At 38.7% G+C, this 16888-nt stretch overlaps 1 protein-coding gene across 1 annotated transcript in view; it reads left to right on the top strand.

Annotated features, from left to right (window-relative positions):
• The window catches only part of UST (uronyl 2-sulfotransferase), a 152254-nt gene that overhangs the window by 59762 nt on the left and 75604 nt on the right, over nucleotides 1-16888 (top strand). Inside the window, exon 3 of the mRNA XM_053974325.1 lies at nucleotides 12150-12305. Within this exon, the coding sequence (XP_053830300.1) occupies nucleotides 12150-12305 (156 nt within the window). The remainder of the gene's footprint in view (nucleotides 1-12149; nucleotides 12306-16888) is intronic.

Here is a 16888-nt window from a genome sequence, read left to right as displayed (position 1 = left end):
GACTAGCTATTTCCTTATCAAATCCCCCCAAGATTTTTTTGTTCCATACAAGATGGTGAAACTGGCCTTGGAGGACAAATGATACGAACTTTATCAGACCTACAGTTGTTCTTGATTGAAAGCTTTTCCCTGAGAACTTGGCAAGAGCATCAAGATATGCTCCTCTTTCAGTAGAGATGACCTATATATTTGTGGGGGAGCTGTGCACGTAGCTTACAGATAAATTACACCGAAGTAGTCAATTCGCCTTTTCTTTATGGTTTTCACTTGGGATGCCTGTCATGGACCCAATGTATCTTTTTGCAGCTGTTTAGCTGTCAGCAAGACACTACACTTGGCATGTGTGACAGTGCTTCAAAACTTTAAATGAATACAAAAACGGATGGGGGTCAGGATCAGGTCAAAACAAATCTAAATAAGAGCCATACTCAAAATAAAATTTATCTGATTTTATTGGTTTAAAGCTGGAATGTGGATAAGTACTCTTTTCACAATTCTTTCAGTTTTTAATTAGTAATTACATGTTAATTGTTCTTTTTTTTTCTTATGGAGCAAGGTTACCATAGCATAATAGAATATACCATAGCACAATAGAATAATTTGGAAAAGACCTCTAAGATCATAGAATCCAATTGTTAACTTAGCCAACACTGTGTTCACCACTATGGGAAAAGGTAGCAGAATCCTTGCATGGCCTTTGGTGTGTCATACTATACCCAGTCTTAGTCACTCTCCATTGTCAACTAGATTATTTATTCTTTTTTATTGACTTTAAATCTTACTAAAAGATTATTTCAGCACTGGCCTCTTTACACTGAGTTTTATGTTGATCAGTTTTATGCTAGTTTTATTTTTTCCTAGTATTTTGATAGCAGCATTAAGATAATGGCCAAGAGCTGTGTCTTTTTTTATTTTTGGTTTTGATTATTTATTTTTTAGTGGATACTTCATGTTTCATTTGAACTAGTGTTTGAGTTCTAGTCATCCCTTATGAGAATATGGTTTTAACCCTTCAGCCCTCTACAGTCTTAAGCAATTGATTTGTTAGGGATAAAGTGCTTGATTTAAAGCCAACCAAAGAAACAAAGAATCAATTAGAAAAAAAAAAAAAGAAAAAAAACAAAAAAAAAACCAAAAACAACAAACCAACAAATTCCACAACACTTAGAAGCAAGCAAGATTTGTTTTCTTTTAGGTATATGCTTAATAGGGATTTTAAGAGCATGAATAGTAATAGGTTGTTTTTGATAGAGTTGAAACTGTCTGTTTAGCTTGAATTGAAAAATAGGTGGATAATCTTTAAAGTAATCCTTCCAGGGCAGGTTGGGAAAGATTTCAGTGATTTAAAAAATATTCTATTCTGCTTATAAAATGAAGAGTTGAGATTATTGTGCAGTGTACAAATTTTCAGCTAGCAAAAATCATTAGAATTTAGCAACACTAAAATAGAGTAAGTAATTTCCTATGGTTACCAGACTTAGTACCTGACTGATAAAATATGAAGAGAGAATTCACTAAGTGCCTTAACCACAAAGATCCCTTTTATAGTTTTAAACAGTTTTACAGTAAAACTGAGCTTTTAGGCCGAGTACAGTCAATAAAATACTATGATTTTTAAAACCCGTAAAGCATTTCTCCACTTCCCTTAGTTTACTAGAAGCAGTGTGTTGTGGTTTAACCCAGCCAGCAACCAAGCCCCACACAGCCACTCACTCTCCCAGCAGCGGGACTGGGGAGAAAATGGAAAGGATAAAAGGTAGAAAACTCATGAGCTGAGATAAAGACAGTTTAATAGGGAAATCAAAAGCCACACACATAAGCAAAGCAAAACAAGGTATTAATTCACTGCTTCCCATGGGCAGGCAGGTGTTCAGCCACCTCCAGGACAGCGGGGCCCCATCACACATAACAGCGACTTAGGAAGACAAACCCAGTCACTCCAAACATCCCCCCTTCCTACTTCTTCTCCTTACTTTATATACTGAACATGATGTCCTATGGTCTGGAACATCCTTTTGGATGTCCCAGTTTGGGTCAGCTATGCAGCTGTATCTCCTTCCAATTCCCAGGCACCCCCAATCTTCTTGCCAAAAGAAAAGCACAAAAGACCTTGGCTCTGTGTAAGGCCTGGTCAGCAATAATAAAAAGTCTCTATATTGTAACAGAATATCTCTATATTTGTGCTGTATTCAGCACAAATCCAACACAGCCCCATAATAGCCACTGTAAAGAAAATTAACTCTACCCTAGCTAAAACTAGCACACAGTATAAAATATTTGTAGAATTATTGGTTTATGTTCTTTTTAAACTGTGTTTTCATTCCTTCTAAATGACAGTATCTCAAGGGAAGAAAAATCTGCTTTTTACAGAGGATTTTCCCATTGTCTGTTATTCATAACTCTTCAGCAGTCCTGCTGAAGCAGGTGGTGAATGATACAGCACTATAATAGTATGGAGATATATCCAAAAGCTGGAATTGAATCTCTACTATTAAGTATGAATTGGATCATAAAAATGTATGAATTATACTGGAACACTAATTTGTTTGTTTTGTTCAATTTAATTTATTGCTCAAGAATCTTAAGGATAAAACAATCACTTGATTACATGATTTATCAAAATAGTGATGATTACTTACTTTTTAATACATCTTCAGTTTATAGCATATCAGAAAATTGTTATGGGGAGGCTGACTGATCATAAGTGGAAGTACAGAGAGACTTGGGAAATTAAAACCAGATTGCCTGTCACAAGAAGATAAATCTGTGAGGATCACTGTGCATGCTGATGTCCTGCAAAAATTTAAATAGTAGTGAGCTGGATTTTTACTAAGCCTGACATTTGCAGCCTTTAAATTTTGAAAGACTTGGACAGCAGGTAAGCAGGTTTTGTCACTACTTCAGTAGTCTGTAGTTTTCATCTAATTTCAAAGATGCTTGGAAAATAGTTTGCCTTTTGATTGGTGCTTTAATTGTCACGCTGTGTGTGTGGTTTAAGGTGAATCTTGCTTATCTCTGGCATTAACACTGCAGCCCACACAGTGTTACCCAAAATAGAAGAATTCTAATATCACCAAATTTGCAACCTGTAGGTTTTGTTCTATGTCACACACTGTAGCTTAAAAAAGTGCGCAAGGCATAATCACCATTTCTGAAACTAGTAAAGCTCTGTGCTGTCACTGAAATTTAGGACATAGTCCATTCTGAGATGATCTTTGTTCACCTGCAAATAATCTGTGCAGATTATTACACAGCACATGAGTATCTCTTAGAGATTACAGTTTTAGATCTTCAGCTGTCTAGTACATTCCTCTCTTCTTTTCCTTCTTTCCATGATAGGAAAGTATTCATGACAACTCAATCATAACCACCTTCATTATCTTTTTTATTAGGAAGTGCTGGATTATAATACCAAAGACCAATTGTAGCTGGGTCTGGATGACCTAAACCTTCAGTGGAAAAACAAAAATCTGCCATTCTGCATAGGGTTAACATGATGGAGTATCTTTTGAGTGACAAATTGATTTGGTTAATCTTGCTGAGCCTTGAGACTCCATTGAGTATCAGTCAGGTTTCTACCACCAGTCTTATATTTATTAATGGTATTCTTAAATGCTGAACTGAAAGGATTTTCCTAGCTCTGATGTTTGAAGGAAAAAAAATCTGAAACTTGGGTTGCTGGAGAGTCTTACAAAACTGAAAAAACAACCACCAAATAAGAATTCTAGTATAATTTTGAAAGCCTTGTGATTTTGAAGATGAGCTCGTAGGTCCTGCCAGTCTTCTATTCAGGCTTTAAGAAAGGATGAAGTTTAGTTCAGGAAACTGTAAATAGCAGTGAAGTACTCTGATAAGGGCTGTGAGCTTTTAATCAGATATGAGATTGTGAACGTGCCTACATGTGGTCAAAAGCAGAGTCAAAACATCAGACAAGGAGGACGGGGCTTCATGACTGGGCTGAAGAAGTCAGTGTGAGAGTGGCGGTATCAGGGTGATTAAGGTGAAGGAGGAGTTTGGGCAAGGTAGTTCTCAGGACAGCACCTACAGCATCCTGATGGTCCTGGGGGAGTGTGGAGGCCTTTGTGGCTGGCACTACTGAGGATTTTCAGTAGATGCAAAGAGAGCCTCCATCTGTTAAAATGGAAAGGTCAGCAGGAATGAGGTTTGGTTTTCCTCTGATCAAGTCAGATTAATAATTTCAAAGTGCAGAAGAGTGAAATGGGAGCACTTGATGCTGGGCCTCCTCTGTTACTGACTCTGTTGTGCCATCTTCAGCACCACAAGATCCATTTGTGATTCAGGACATGGCTTGTAGTCTGTAAGGTAAAGTGTTTTGGGCATTTCGAGTCATTTTAGTGATTTCTGTTGAGCTCTGGTTCTGCTGGAAGAGTTGGCTAGCAGCATGTTGTCCTTCCTGTAGGTGCTTCTTGGTGTTGTTACTTCCAGGAGAAGAGACCGTGCCATGAACTAGATTTGAATCTGTTACCTGCAGGAGCTGTGAAGGAACTCTCTTTGAGTACCTGCAAGCATGCAGAGCAAGAGCACCTCAGAGACAGCTCATTGATAATGAGCGTGTGGGTTACAGTCCAGCAGAACTGGCCTGTTTTAGAAAATTTAAATCCAGTTATGGCTATAAACAACCTTTCTTTCATACTGTGATTGGCTGGTGAAATGTTTGTGCAAAGTACAGTGGAAAAGACAAGCATGCTAGAGACTATAAAATAGAGTGTGGAGTTACTGAAAGGGAGCCTAAAGTAAAGGGCAAACTGAAACACAGCATGACACGTCCTTGGCAGCAGTGAAACCGAGTTGCTGCACTAGCTGCAGCCCAATCAATAGTCAACCACAATAGCTACCAAAGAGTTAAACCTTAATGTGAAGAAAGACAAGTGCATACAGAGGAATAAATTATTCAGTCTACCACTCACCACATTCAAATCCAATATTATTGGCTCCCAGGGTGAATTTGTGAATATTGCATTGGAAGGATAGAAACAACCATAAGGTAGTGAGGTTACTTAAAGGAATGCCAGTGCTGTGAAGTATTACAAAAAGTTTTAAACCCAGGCTTAGTTACTTAATATCTCTCATTTTGCAAGAATCCAGTATAAACATGTGGTTTGGATGTGATAGGATTTACTACTTAAACAGAGAATAACTGTGCCAGTGTGTTCTGAGCACATCACAGAATGTACAAAACCTTGGGCTCTGAAGGAAAAACAGCAGTTTTAAACTTTACAGTTCCAAGATACATATAACGTGATGCTGCTCTGGAGTTAAAATCAGTCTTGCACAAATTCTGCAGCTTAAGGGGTTTTTGATATTACACATTAAACCTTCCAGTGGAAAATGGGTTAATTAAAGTGACACTAAAATTCTTAACCTACCTGAATTCATGCTAGTTCTCTCAACAAATACCAGTATCATGTTCTTAGATAATTTGTCTCCTTTATCTTCTTATGAGGTAGGTGCCTACCAGAAAGATAACTTCCACAATGTGATTAATTTAAAATTAGATAACTTCCACAATGTGATTAACTTAAAAAAGAGATAAATACACTGCTTTTCATAAGAAAGCTAATAAGGGTCTTCCAGTTCTTCGGTTGTAATCTGCATTCACTTATGTAAAGAAAAAGAGCAATAGCTTTGTTCTGCATCCCTCTGCATCTGTGGTAGTGGCAATGCCACATTCCTTGATTCTTCTAAATTCTATCCTGAGATGTATTAAAAAGACATGTCTCCAGGACATGAACAATAACTGTTCAGTTCTTCTTGGCCCCAGGGAGACAAGATATAGCACTGTATCTGATTTTGGCCCCAAAAAGTTGCAAACTGCAGAGGAAAGCAAGAAGAATGAAGAGGAGGTTGAAAAGTGTGCTATGTTAAGAAGGGCCAAAAGGAAAAGTTGTTATTACCTAGAGGTGGTGGTTGTACCTTATCCCAAAGCAATTATCCATTTCTTAGGGTGAGTCCCTGTCACCTGCTTCATCCCTGAAAGGAGCTGGAACTGAGCTGCCATCACTTAAGTGAGTGTTGCTGAGTGATGAAAGCCAGGAGTGCCACTCACACCTCCAGAGGCTGCCTAATATCAGTGAGTACCTGAAAGTGCTGAGTGAACAGAGCGTTGCTCTCTACCACCCTCTTTGACTTCATATACATGTGCCGAGGTTGAATGTTGTTATGTTGCTGTAACTTCACATGCCTGAAATAAACCTGGTTCTGCACTCCCGGTGGTGTGGGGAGTCTTGTGCAGCAGATTGGAGGAGCGAGGGTTTTGCTCTGCTGCAACCTGTTGTTGTAGACAAATAAATCAGGTGTAAGGTATAAGATGAGGGAACACAAACATGGTGATGAGATGCATCCAAAACTTTGAACATTAGAAACTGGATCTTTGACCTTTTCTTTGTAACTTTGCCAGGTTGTTATTGATGTTATTGTTGTTTCTGTAGCCACAGTATCTTGTAATAGGACCTGATTGGAGACTTAATGGGGATACTTTACTATGCTTTGAACTAGAGTCTTTTTAGATTTGTAAGTGTGCAGTGCTTCTTCACAGGAAAATTACTGCAAGTTTTGATTTTGGCTACACAAATCTCTCTTGTGGGACACATCAGGGACCATAGGCTTTGGCAGACACTTCATAGTAATGCTTTTCTTTAGTCTTAATAAATTTGAGGACTGTCTACAACCAAGTTTCCTTTTGCTGCTGGTGCTCCATGCTTATGTTTTCAATTTAGCTTGGTACTTAGGGATGTTGAACCATTAGAGAACACATTTTAACTTAGTCTTCCAAATATGTCATCTGTCTAACAGATGAAATGCATTGTTTGTGGTGGTGGGGGAGGAAGTCACCCTTTTTCAATTAAATTAGTTTCTTAATGAGAATGCAACAGATGAATATTCTGTTTCTTCTTCTGCCTTATTTTCAATGCTCCGCTACAGCTATACGGCATTTAAACTTTGAAAACAAACAAATTTAATTTTTCCCTTTTCTTGTGGTTTCTGGTGTATTTTCAGTGACCCACAGAGATGACTATGCTGTCTGGTCTGCTTTAGAGTTGATTAATTCAAAAAGCTTGTCTCTGTCTAGCATCACTACACTCCACAGGTGAATGTTTATATAACTGGAACTGTGTGGTTTAGATAGGGATGCAGGATTCTAGCGAGTAATATATTTTGTTTACTCCCTTGTTCATTCTTCAGTCGTGTTTTCTGCTGACATAACTTTGTGTTAGCAACTTTTCATTGTGAGTGCTTTAAAAGTGAGCAAGCTGATACTTGTTTGAAATTAGATTTTTGAGCAGCAATTTCTGAACTTTATTTGGAAGGCTGTCTCTTAGTGGCCTTTGAGTTTTTCTTTAAAGACCATGGCAGACTTGTGAAAAACTTCACTTAAAAAGAACATCCAGTGTATCTAAGAAGATCTCAAAGCTGATGACTGAATTATCTGATCTGTCTTCATGAAATCCACGATGTGAGAACAGGTATTCTCTGAAAATCATAGCAGATTAACTAAAAATTAAATGCATTGTGGGTAACAAAATTCTGGAACAAGTTGTGTAAGAAATTCTTCAGGCAGCATGGAAGTGCGTGCCTTCTAACATGCCATATGTAATTTTTGGGGACAATGGAGAAAGAAGAGAGGCAATGGAGAGAAATGGACTGCTGACAGCTCTCAGTTTTGTAGTTAACCTTATAAGTATCATCCTCCTCTCATGAGTCAAATGGGCCATTCCTTTGACCAATTAAGCCATTTGTTAAATTCTTATAATTCTTTCTTAGTTGGACAGGAAAAGAAAATGAAGAGGCTGGACTTGGAAGGTGTAATGCTGTATGAAGATAGGCCAGCAAATGTTTAATTGTTTCCACAATCTTATCAGTACTTCCTGTGTTGGTTGGCCTTATTCACCTGATAAATATGGACCACTGCCTGACCACAGGGTAGTGTCAGCTCAGAAAGGAGAAGCCAGTTCTGGCATCCGCTCCTGGCCCCACTTGTGTGGAAGGACACAGGTCACTTACTTGCAGAAGGTGTGAATATAGTATACACTGTACTGCTTCCTGAAATGAGTCAGAGACTGATGCCTGGGCAGCTTGTACCTGGAATGGGAGATGTTTGGCAAATGGGCAAAATTGTACTGGATTTGTCTCAGTAAAAGTGGAATGATTTAGGCTTATGAGTGAATCCCTACATCACTGACACTAGAAGTAATTTTCCAGCCCATTTTTTTTTTTTCAATGGTGCAAAGATTTATCTGTAGACAAGGCCCCCACTGAAGATGAAAGCCTGGGCTTTTACCAGGTTATCTATTGAATGGCTCCCTTTCTGAGACTGGCAGACCTCTCTGCAGAGGTACTTGACAGTCATTTTCTGCAATGCAAGTTCGTTTGGGACTAAACTTGCTTTTTCTTCTTGATTTCATTTCACAACAGTTCTTCACATCTTCTTTAACTATAAAACAAAAGAAAAAAAACCTGTTTGAACCGACACGTAAATTGTCATATAACTTTCCAAACCCTTGGAGAGAGAGCTGTTGTAATTATAATGTGAGTTTTACTTTTTTGTGGCTGTAAGTGCTAATTTGTGTAACTCCAAAGTGAATTATATGTTTGAATTGTTTATATTACCTCTCGGCTTTGTTACAGTGCTCAATAAAGTCACTCTGCAATTATTTTGCAGTTGTGTATATTGTTACATGAATATCAAGTTGCCAGAGCATCATCTCGTCAGTTAGTCTACATGATACCTACTCTTAGGTAGTAAGTAACAATAAAATTTAATTCAATTAGCATTTTGTAAATGTCCAACTGCTGTTTTTCACCTTGTTTCTACTAATACAATATGAGCCTAATTTCCAAGTGCTTTCTCTGCCACCATCTCTTGTATTGTCTGAGTGCCTTGTGAGTATCATGAGGGGGAAAAGAAAGTTCCTCTCTGGAGAAGTTTTCAATTTCTTGCATTTTTAGTTTTGCCTGATACAAACTCATGGCTTTGGAAGTGGTATTTCTTCTTCTCAGAAATAACTTCAACATTTTCTAAATACAGAAAGCAGATTTGCAGCATCCTGAGGAACTGGTCATGATAAACAAATACTTGCTTGTACACCAAAAGCCTGTGTACTGCATGGCTTTGTGCACTGGGCACACACCCTTTGGGGCATTGGGGTGTGTGATAAGTGCAGTGGTGACGTAAACAAATGAAATGTGAGCAGAGTTTCAGGGGCACATCCCAAAAGCCAACCACACTCAGCAGTGCTGCAAGGGAAGTTTTGGTTACCACTCGTGATTGTTCTTCTGAAGTGAGCTTTGAGCTGCAGTACTTATCTTGAATCTTGTCCAATTAGACCTAAGTGCATTCACTAGGTACTGAAACAAGGCATTGATACATTGGTCTCCTTTAACCTAAACAAGTGTCTGAAAATAATAGCCCTTTATTTCAGGTTCCTTTATCTGCAGTGAGTATTTGCTGTAGTGTCTTTTTGGGGGTTACCATGGTTATTGTTTATGTGCAGAACAGAATTGTGCTACCTAGGAAGGTGAGTTTCAGAAACAAATGTGAGAACTGGCCAAATTTGGTAACTAGTGTCATTTTTCCAAGCTGATAAAGTTGTTTGCACTTAGAATAGAGAATTTACAAAGGCCTCCTTTAATTTTATCTAGTTTTTAAAGTGTTACTTTTATAAGATTCACCCAAAGTTACTGGATAATCCAGTCAAGGATTTAATTAGAACTTGAGTATAATCTGTATGCAGTAAAATTGAACTTGACTGAAGTACCAGTAAAGAAAAAAAATTTGCTCACTATCTTGCCTAGTCCAGACTGCTAGGAAAATCAAAGCAGTTAATAATTAGGAAGCATTTAAATATATTTCCGTAACTCTATGAACTCTCATCATTCATCTAATTTCTGGGATGCTAGGCAAATATATAGTATATGTGCTCTTGCTCCTTCACTGACACTTGTCAGCATCTACTTATCATGTCTCTTGAAGGCTTTCACTTACTTACACAGCAGAGTATTCCAAAATCTTATGTCTAAGCAGAGGTGTAATTCCCAATCCACAAGTTGCAGTGGTGTATGGATAGTGCTGCAGGACTGTGACAAGTAATGATGCTAGTGTTATGCAGAGAAGTGGACCAAAAAGGGGACAATCCAGAATAGGTCTCATGTTCTCTTTCATTATGGTGTGATAATCAGCATAATAAAATGTATTCCAATGTTAACCTTTCAGACACCATTATCAGTAGTTTTGGGAAAGGTTAGCTACAGCTATAGCACAGAGATGTTAAATTCATCACCTTTGGAGTTCTCTAGTAATTGAGGCTGAGATTTTGCATTGCATAGGAAGCAAGGCTTCTGAAGGAAAGACTGATAAAGAAATATGGGGACTGTGTTTCTCATAGAAAACACTATAAAAATGTTACAAAATAATAAGACTTGGTGCACTGTGTGTGGATTGTACAGGCCTTGAGAGGCCCTTCTTTGCTTGCTGAATCTGCAGATGCAATGTCCTGCAACTTGGAAAGTTTAACTGAGGCCATGATCACCCAATACCTACTCCTTCCCAGGGTAATTTGGGGGGAAATGGCCTCTCCATTTATGTTACAGTGCAGAATATCCTAAACATTGCAACCAGTAACAGCAGTAATGTTCATTTGGTCATGAAATGCAACACTAAGAGCAAAGTGCCAGTAGGTTCCCATTAAATATAAAGGAATACAGATTTTTTTTCTGTTTTTTTTTCTTTCTATTTGGCAGTTCTTTTTGAAAGTAGTCTAAAGGGTTACCTGACAAATCATTTTGCTTCCCTGATGAAGATCTATTAGCAGTTCAAATGCAGCAAAGAAGTACTCTGCACTGAAAAGTGCCGTATGCCTCATCTAACTGCTTTTATGTTAGAATTCCTTCTGCTGGAAAAACATGATTGCATCAAGAGCAGGAGTAACTATATGTTGAGACATGCCATCACTTTGGCCATTCCTTGTCTGAACACAGGTTGCCTGGAACCCAGGTGCAGACTCTATGTCAGGAAACGTTTTGTGCCATTGTCTTAATAGAAAAATTATATTTTAATTAAATTTTCCAAGCATTTGGAAATTAAAATTAAATTATAATTAAAATTTCTAAGCATTCATTCCACTGTGGGTGAAACTGTGAGCTCCTGACTCTGTTAGCTAACTTAAAGGCTTGGAAACAGTTTCCTCTGGGCTTATATTATCACATGCTGCTATATGCTATACAGTAAATACTTGTGTAGTGTAATAGTATGACTCCAGAATGCCTTTTGCTGAAACAATAGCCCATAGATATCATCCATGAAGAAAATAAGGCTGCATCTGACATACTGTGAGACACTGAGTTACTTTTCACTTGTTCTGGCTTCCTGGGGAGGAGAGCAGGGTGCAAGAGTTAGTGTGGGCTGGACATCATTCCCAGTAGCCAGGTTGGATGTTGCTGTTCTATTTTGAGATTTAATGAACATAACCTGTACAAAGGTGATCAGACTGTGCCAGTTGGCCTCAGGCCTCCTGTGGCCCTGTGTTGATTATTCTGCACATAGATTCTTGATTGGTGGCATGATTTGTTCTCTGAGTCCTTTTGAAAGATTCATGTTTATATTTGAAATTAAAAGAGTTGATTAATTTTAGCTCTGTGCAACTGGTTGTTATTTGGTTTCTTTTGTTTCTTTTTAAGCTGAAGTTTTGCAATCCAAGCATTCATTCCTCCTGCATTATGTCAGCTTGACTTCAAGTTGCCAAACTGTAGTGCAAGTTCATTCCTTTAAATTCTTTTTATGGGAGATAGTCAACTAACGATGAGTATTTGCATTGAGATTACAAACATTAAGATCAAGATCATTACCAACATAATAATAATAATAATTACCAACATAGTGTTTCTGGAGTAGTTGCCAATCTATTACATTTAATTGCATCTCAATGGGGAAATCTCACCTTGCCACCTCCCTGAGCCTTGCCGTTTCTCTTCTGAAGAGCTTCTACCTTGCTAGAGGAAGTGAATGCTTCTGACCTGGGGCCTAGAAATTCTCCTCTATGTGTCTGTTGGCTTAAGGTAAAAACATGTGATTGAGAGGTACACAGAAACAAAATATCAATGTACTGACTCCATTTTTTTCAATCTTTTTTTAGGTACTTCCTTTCCCCAGTCAGGTGGTCTACAACAGAGTTGGAAAGTGTGGAAGTCGAACTGTGGTTTTGCTTTTAAGAATTTTATCAGAGAAACATGGATTCAACCTGGTTACATCTGACATACATAATAAAACAAGACTGACCAAAAATGAGCAGGTAAGTTAGTCCTGCTTGTCTTTGATCTTATTTTCTTATTACGTGTATGAAATGAGAAACAAAGGCATATGCTAACAGATAAACCTATTGAAAAGATGTATTGCTACTTTGTCCTGAGCAATCATGCGGAATTCATCATTCTCAAAGTGACTTCACTTAATAAGAGAAATGGGTGGCAGAGCCAAGAACATGATGTGGCAGCTAACCAGAAAAACTGACTTCCAGTGAGACAGCTCTTGAATTTAGTCAGCATAGCAGTTAGACTACCAGCAAGGCAAGAAAGGATAGTACAGTGAAGTGCTAACAGATCTGGGACATGTATTAATGTGTCTGCAGCCATTTATCCTATAACCTTATTCAGACCTAGCTTGGGTCTTAAACAGAGCGGGCGTAAATAATAGCCAAAAAGGTCCTTTTTGATAAGTTTCTTAATTCACTTATAGTAATCAGTTGCTTCAAAAAGTTGTTTCCCAGGGCCATGTTAACTCATGTTTCTGTAATATGACATGTCCTTGATCCTATCTCAGCTTCTTGCTTATCTGTCTTTTTCATGTTTATTGCACAACCCCCACTGAGGGAAGTGGAAATACCATATGAAACCTCTTTATGCAGACACTGTTTTGCACATTCCCTTAGAGTTGTAGAAAGATTACTTTTGCAGCTTTATTTCTAGGACAGATACAGTTATTTAATTTTTTTTTCTCTTCAGGTTATGCATGTACCCACTGTAAGTATCACTTCTGTTAGTAGATAGATACAAGCAGTGCAGGAAAACCTCAGACTCAAAGCCCACGTCTGTAATCAGATGCTGCAGACAGTGCCCACTGCTGCTATTTTGAGCTGCTGATCAGGTAAAGGCTGCAATTGCTGCCTGTGTCACTTCTAGAAATAGCAGCCTGCAAACCACAAAAGGATGTGTGCAATGATCAAGAAATGGATGTGGGCCTGCCAGTGACATTGTGCTGTGATTGGGGGTCATTTACTTGCAGCCTGTTCATGAGCACAAGTTTGTTATTTTAGATGCAGCATGATCATGCAATGAAAATTCAGGAGCAGATATTGCTCCTGCAGATCCCACCTTCCTCCCCTTCAGGGTGTCCATTGGGGTCCCACCGCAGCTGGCTGACCTAACACTCCATAAGTCAAGTTCAGCCAGAGGCGGGGTCCAGCTGGGCAGGGCTGCCATGCCAGCCCAAATGCGGCTGCTATGCATCGTTGGGTGTGGCACACCAGTGAGGCTGTGGAGGGGGGCAGAGTCCCCTCACTGCCCCTGCATGTGGTGAAGGAAACGCCTGCTGTGCATCTGCTGCAGCATCCCTGTGTGTATCCTACCAGCAGCACCGCACAGCCTGCAAAGGTTGCGATATGGTCCCATCAGAAAGGAGTCAAATGATCCTGTGCTACAGAGCCTGTCTGCTTAGTTTTTTTTTGCTGGGATATGGGATTTCTGTGGGTAGGACTGCTTTTGTGTTTTGGGCTGTTCAGGTTTCATTTGTATCTTTCATCAATTTTCATTGCTGACTGGGGGACATACCATAAATCCCAAAAATTTTTCAGGTGCTAGTAATCGCCAGCTTTCACCATGATCAGCTTCTTCCTTTCAGTTCTATTCTGTCTTTCTCTGGTAGGTGGATTTTCCTTTGTTAAAACATGATAAAAGATCACTTCTTCAGACTTTTCTGTGCTTTAGTCCAGCATGTGGAGGTTCCAGAGAGGCCCAGACTTACTTTTGATGCAACCAATACACTGACAGATAATTATCTGCATTACCTTTTGCACTCTCTAAGTGATTAAGTTACTAAACGGCAAATGTGCTGGAAGTATTGCTAAAGAGCTGATGATTTACTCTATAGATTGCCCTGCCATAATTTGAGTCTCTTTATTTTTATTTATGGTTTATTTCCATAGTTACAATAGGCTCTTAATTTAATGAGTACTTTTCCTGAAAAGTGCCTTTGATCACCAGAGAACATGCTTGGAGACAGTAACTATTCTGTTGTTCAGGACATTTTTAGTTGTCTTTTCATTTTTTAAGAGCAGAATATGAAAAAATAAATTATGTTTTCCACCTTTAATGTGGTGTAACAGGAGGAAGTTAAGGCAATGAATGATGTCAGGCTCCAGGCATTGGAACAAGAAAAAAGAGAGCTGGGCTGGGCTGTAGGCTTCCAGCATGAGTATGGGCTTCTCACTTGAGATGATATGTCTATTTTCCTTCTGTCAGTTCTCTGTCCTGTGTTTGCTTAAAAGCCCTGATCCAGCCAAGACTTTTCTGTAAATATTTAGCTTATGCAGTCTGCTGTTGTTAAATAAAGTTAAGCATGTAGGTGTTTTTAATGACTGTGGGGATTGCACATAATTGGAATCCATATTCTCATTGCCTTTTCCAGTCTGCTTCCTACTAAGAAATTTTCCCAAATTATGTGTGTCTGCCAGCAATTAGAAGTGCAGCCTTTGAACATCTGTGGGCATAAGGGAGTGAGTTCTGGAAATAGATATATTAATATATGGCTTGCCATTTGCTATAATATTTTCAAGTGAATTAAATACAGGAAATAACACATAATATTAATCTAATTGATATGGCTTTAAAATGCCCCTCAAACTGTTGCAAAACGAAGTCTTCCCCTGCCCTGCACTCCCATTTTATTGCATTCAGGGAAGTAAGAATGAGTATGCTTATAGGTATAGAGGTGCCAGTCACATACAAGAGTAGTTGGTAGTTTATCTTCAAATTGTTTCCTTCTACCACTCATCATTACGGCTGTGCAGCCAACTTCATAGGTAATTCCAGTTCAATGCACTAAAAATCCATCACTAATTTTTCTTAAATGCTTTTAAAGACAGAAAATTGGTCATACCAGCTTGGGGAGGTGAAGAAATTCTTGAAACCATTCCAAGCTTTTGAGAGCTGAAAATGAAGATCTAGTCTCATTCCTGGGAGTTGAGTTGTTTATGGAAAGGAGTACTGAGATGAAAGTGATACACCAAAATTCTTGTAGGTACTTGTGCCTCCTGAGCCCTACATGCCTTCAGTAGAGACTGAAAGCAGCAGAAGAACTTAAACTCACAGGGAAGATAGATACAGAGATATACTTTTTTTTCTTTTTTGTGTCAACAGAGACTATAGTGTGATACAGCAGAGACCATAGTGTGATACAGCAAACCGCATGGGAAAATCCCAGTTGCCTCGCCATTTTTATACATTTTTGACCTCAAATTCTCACACTGAAATACAGCATCTTAAAAAAAAATAGTAACATTTTGGCTGTTGTTTGGGTGGGATTGTTAGCTGATGATTTCCTTTTGTTCCCAATAGAATTTACTTAATGCAAACCTCAGACAAAGTGGGGCTGCTCTGAGTGGTTAGCACAGGGACTGGACTAGCAATCTCCTGCAGAGAGAAAGGTGTCCTTTCTCGAAGGCCAGAGTTGAGTTTTTGTGCAGGAACAAGGCTGTGGCTAGAGAAAATCCGTCCCCATCCAGCCCTCCTGGACTCACTTCACGGTGCCATCTGCTGGAGCATTTGCAATGCTGCAACCCTTTGCAAGTTAATTTCAATTAACTTGCAAATTCGGTTTGGTTTTTTTTTTTTTTTAATTAGTTAATTTTTTTATTAGTATGTTTTGGTTTTTTATTTTTAAACATTGCAAATTGTTGTATTTTTCAGCAATGTTTCACTCAAGCTGCCTAATTCCTGCAGGAGAGCTCTGGGCAGCAGTGAGAGAGAAGTAGCTCTTTATGGGCCCTAATCCTAGCAGATACATGTGCCTTTAGTATTTCTCCAAATATTTCTACAGACTCTCTCTCCAACCACGGAGGTGTTCTGACTCATCTCTTCCCTAACAGAGTTTGCCAGGGTTGTTTATCTTCTGCTGCTTGTATCTTTTTGTTTCTTTTCAAACTTAGGGTGATATGACCATCTATACTTGTATGTCATTCTCCATCATCACTCATTTCATCCAAAAGCACTTGTTTTCTTCAGCCCTCATCCTCTGCTCACTGTTGCTCTCTGTGGGTCCTCTACATCTTATTTTCTTTCTTGTTTCATCTTACAGAAACAAACATGCAAACAAAAGAAAAAATCTTAACAACCAGAAACAACCAACCAAACTTTCTCTTCTGGGAGACACTGGAGATTTTTCTTTGTGTTGTGGTTTTTTTTTTTTTTTTTCTTTAACATAGTCTTAGAAGGAGGGAGGGATCACTATGTCTTTCTGACCAATACATTTGAGTTGTTAGCCTGAAAGCAGTTCAGGATGGCATGATGAGAGAGGGAGAGGCCCATGGGAAATATGGCCACAATTTGCACGTGGCCACAAGCCATTACAGTTATTTATTTTTCCCTCCTGACATCTGTATGTCGTTTCAGTTAAGTCTGCCTTACCCCTTTGGCAGGGTTTTTAGAAGAATGGATTTTGCTTGTTTGTTCTTATGCACACTGTAGCTTTATCCACATCTGCTTACAAGTCCAGCTGATCATTAAGTGTCTAAATATGAAGGTTCTCTAAGTCAAAACAAAATTCTCTTTCTGCTTTGGAGCTAGCTGTTGTCTTAGAGACTGAATTTGGTAGCAAGACATA

Source organism: Vidua macroura, chromosome 3 (assembly GCF_024509145.1).
Source record: "Vidua macroura isolate BioBank_ID:100142 chromosome 3, ASM2450914v1, whole genome shotgun sequence".
In the NCBI taxonomy this organism is placed as follows: domain Eukaryota; kingdom Metazoa; phylum Chordata; class Aves; order Passeriformes; family Viduidae; genus Vidua; species Vidua macroura.
This window is presented reverse-complemented; position numbering and strand designations above follow the sequence as displayed.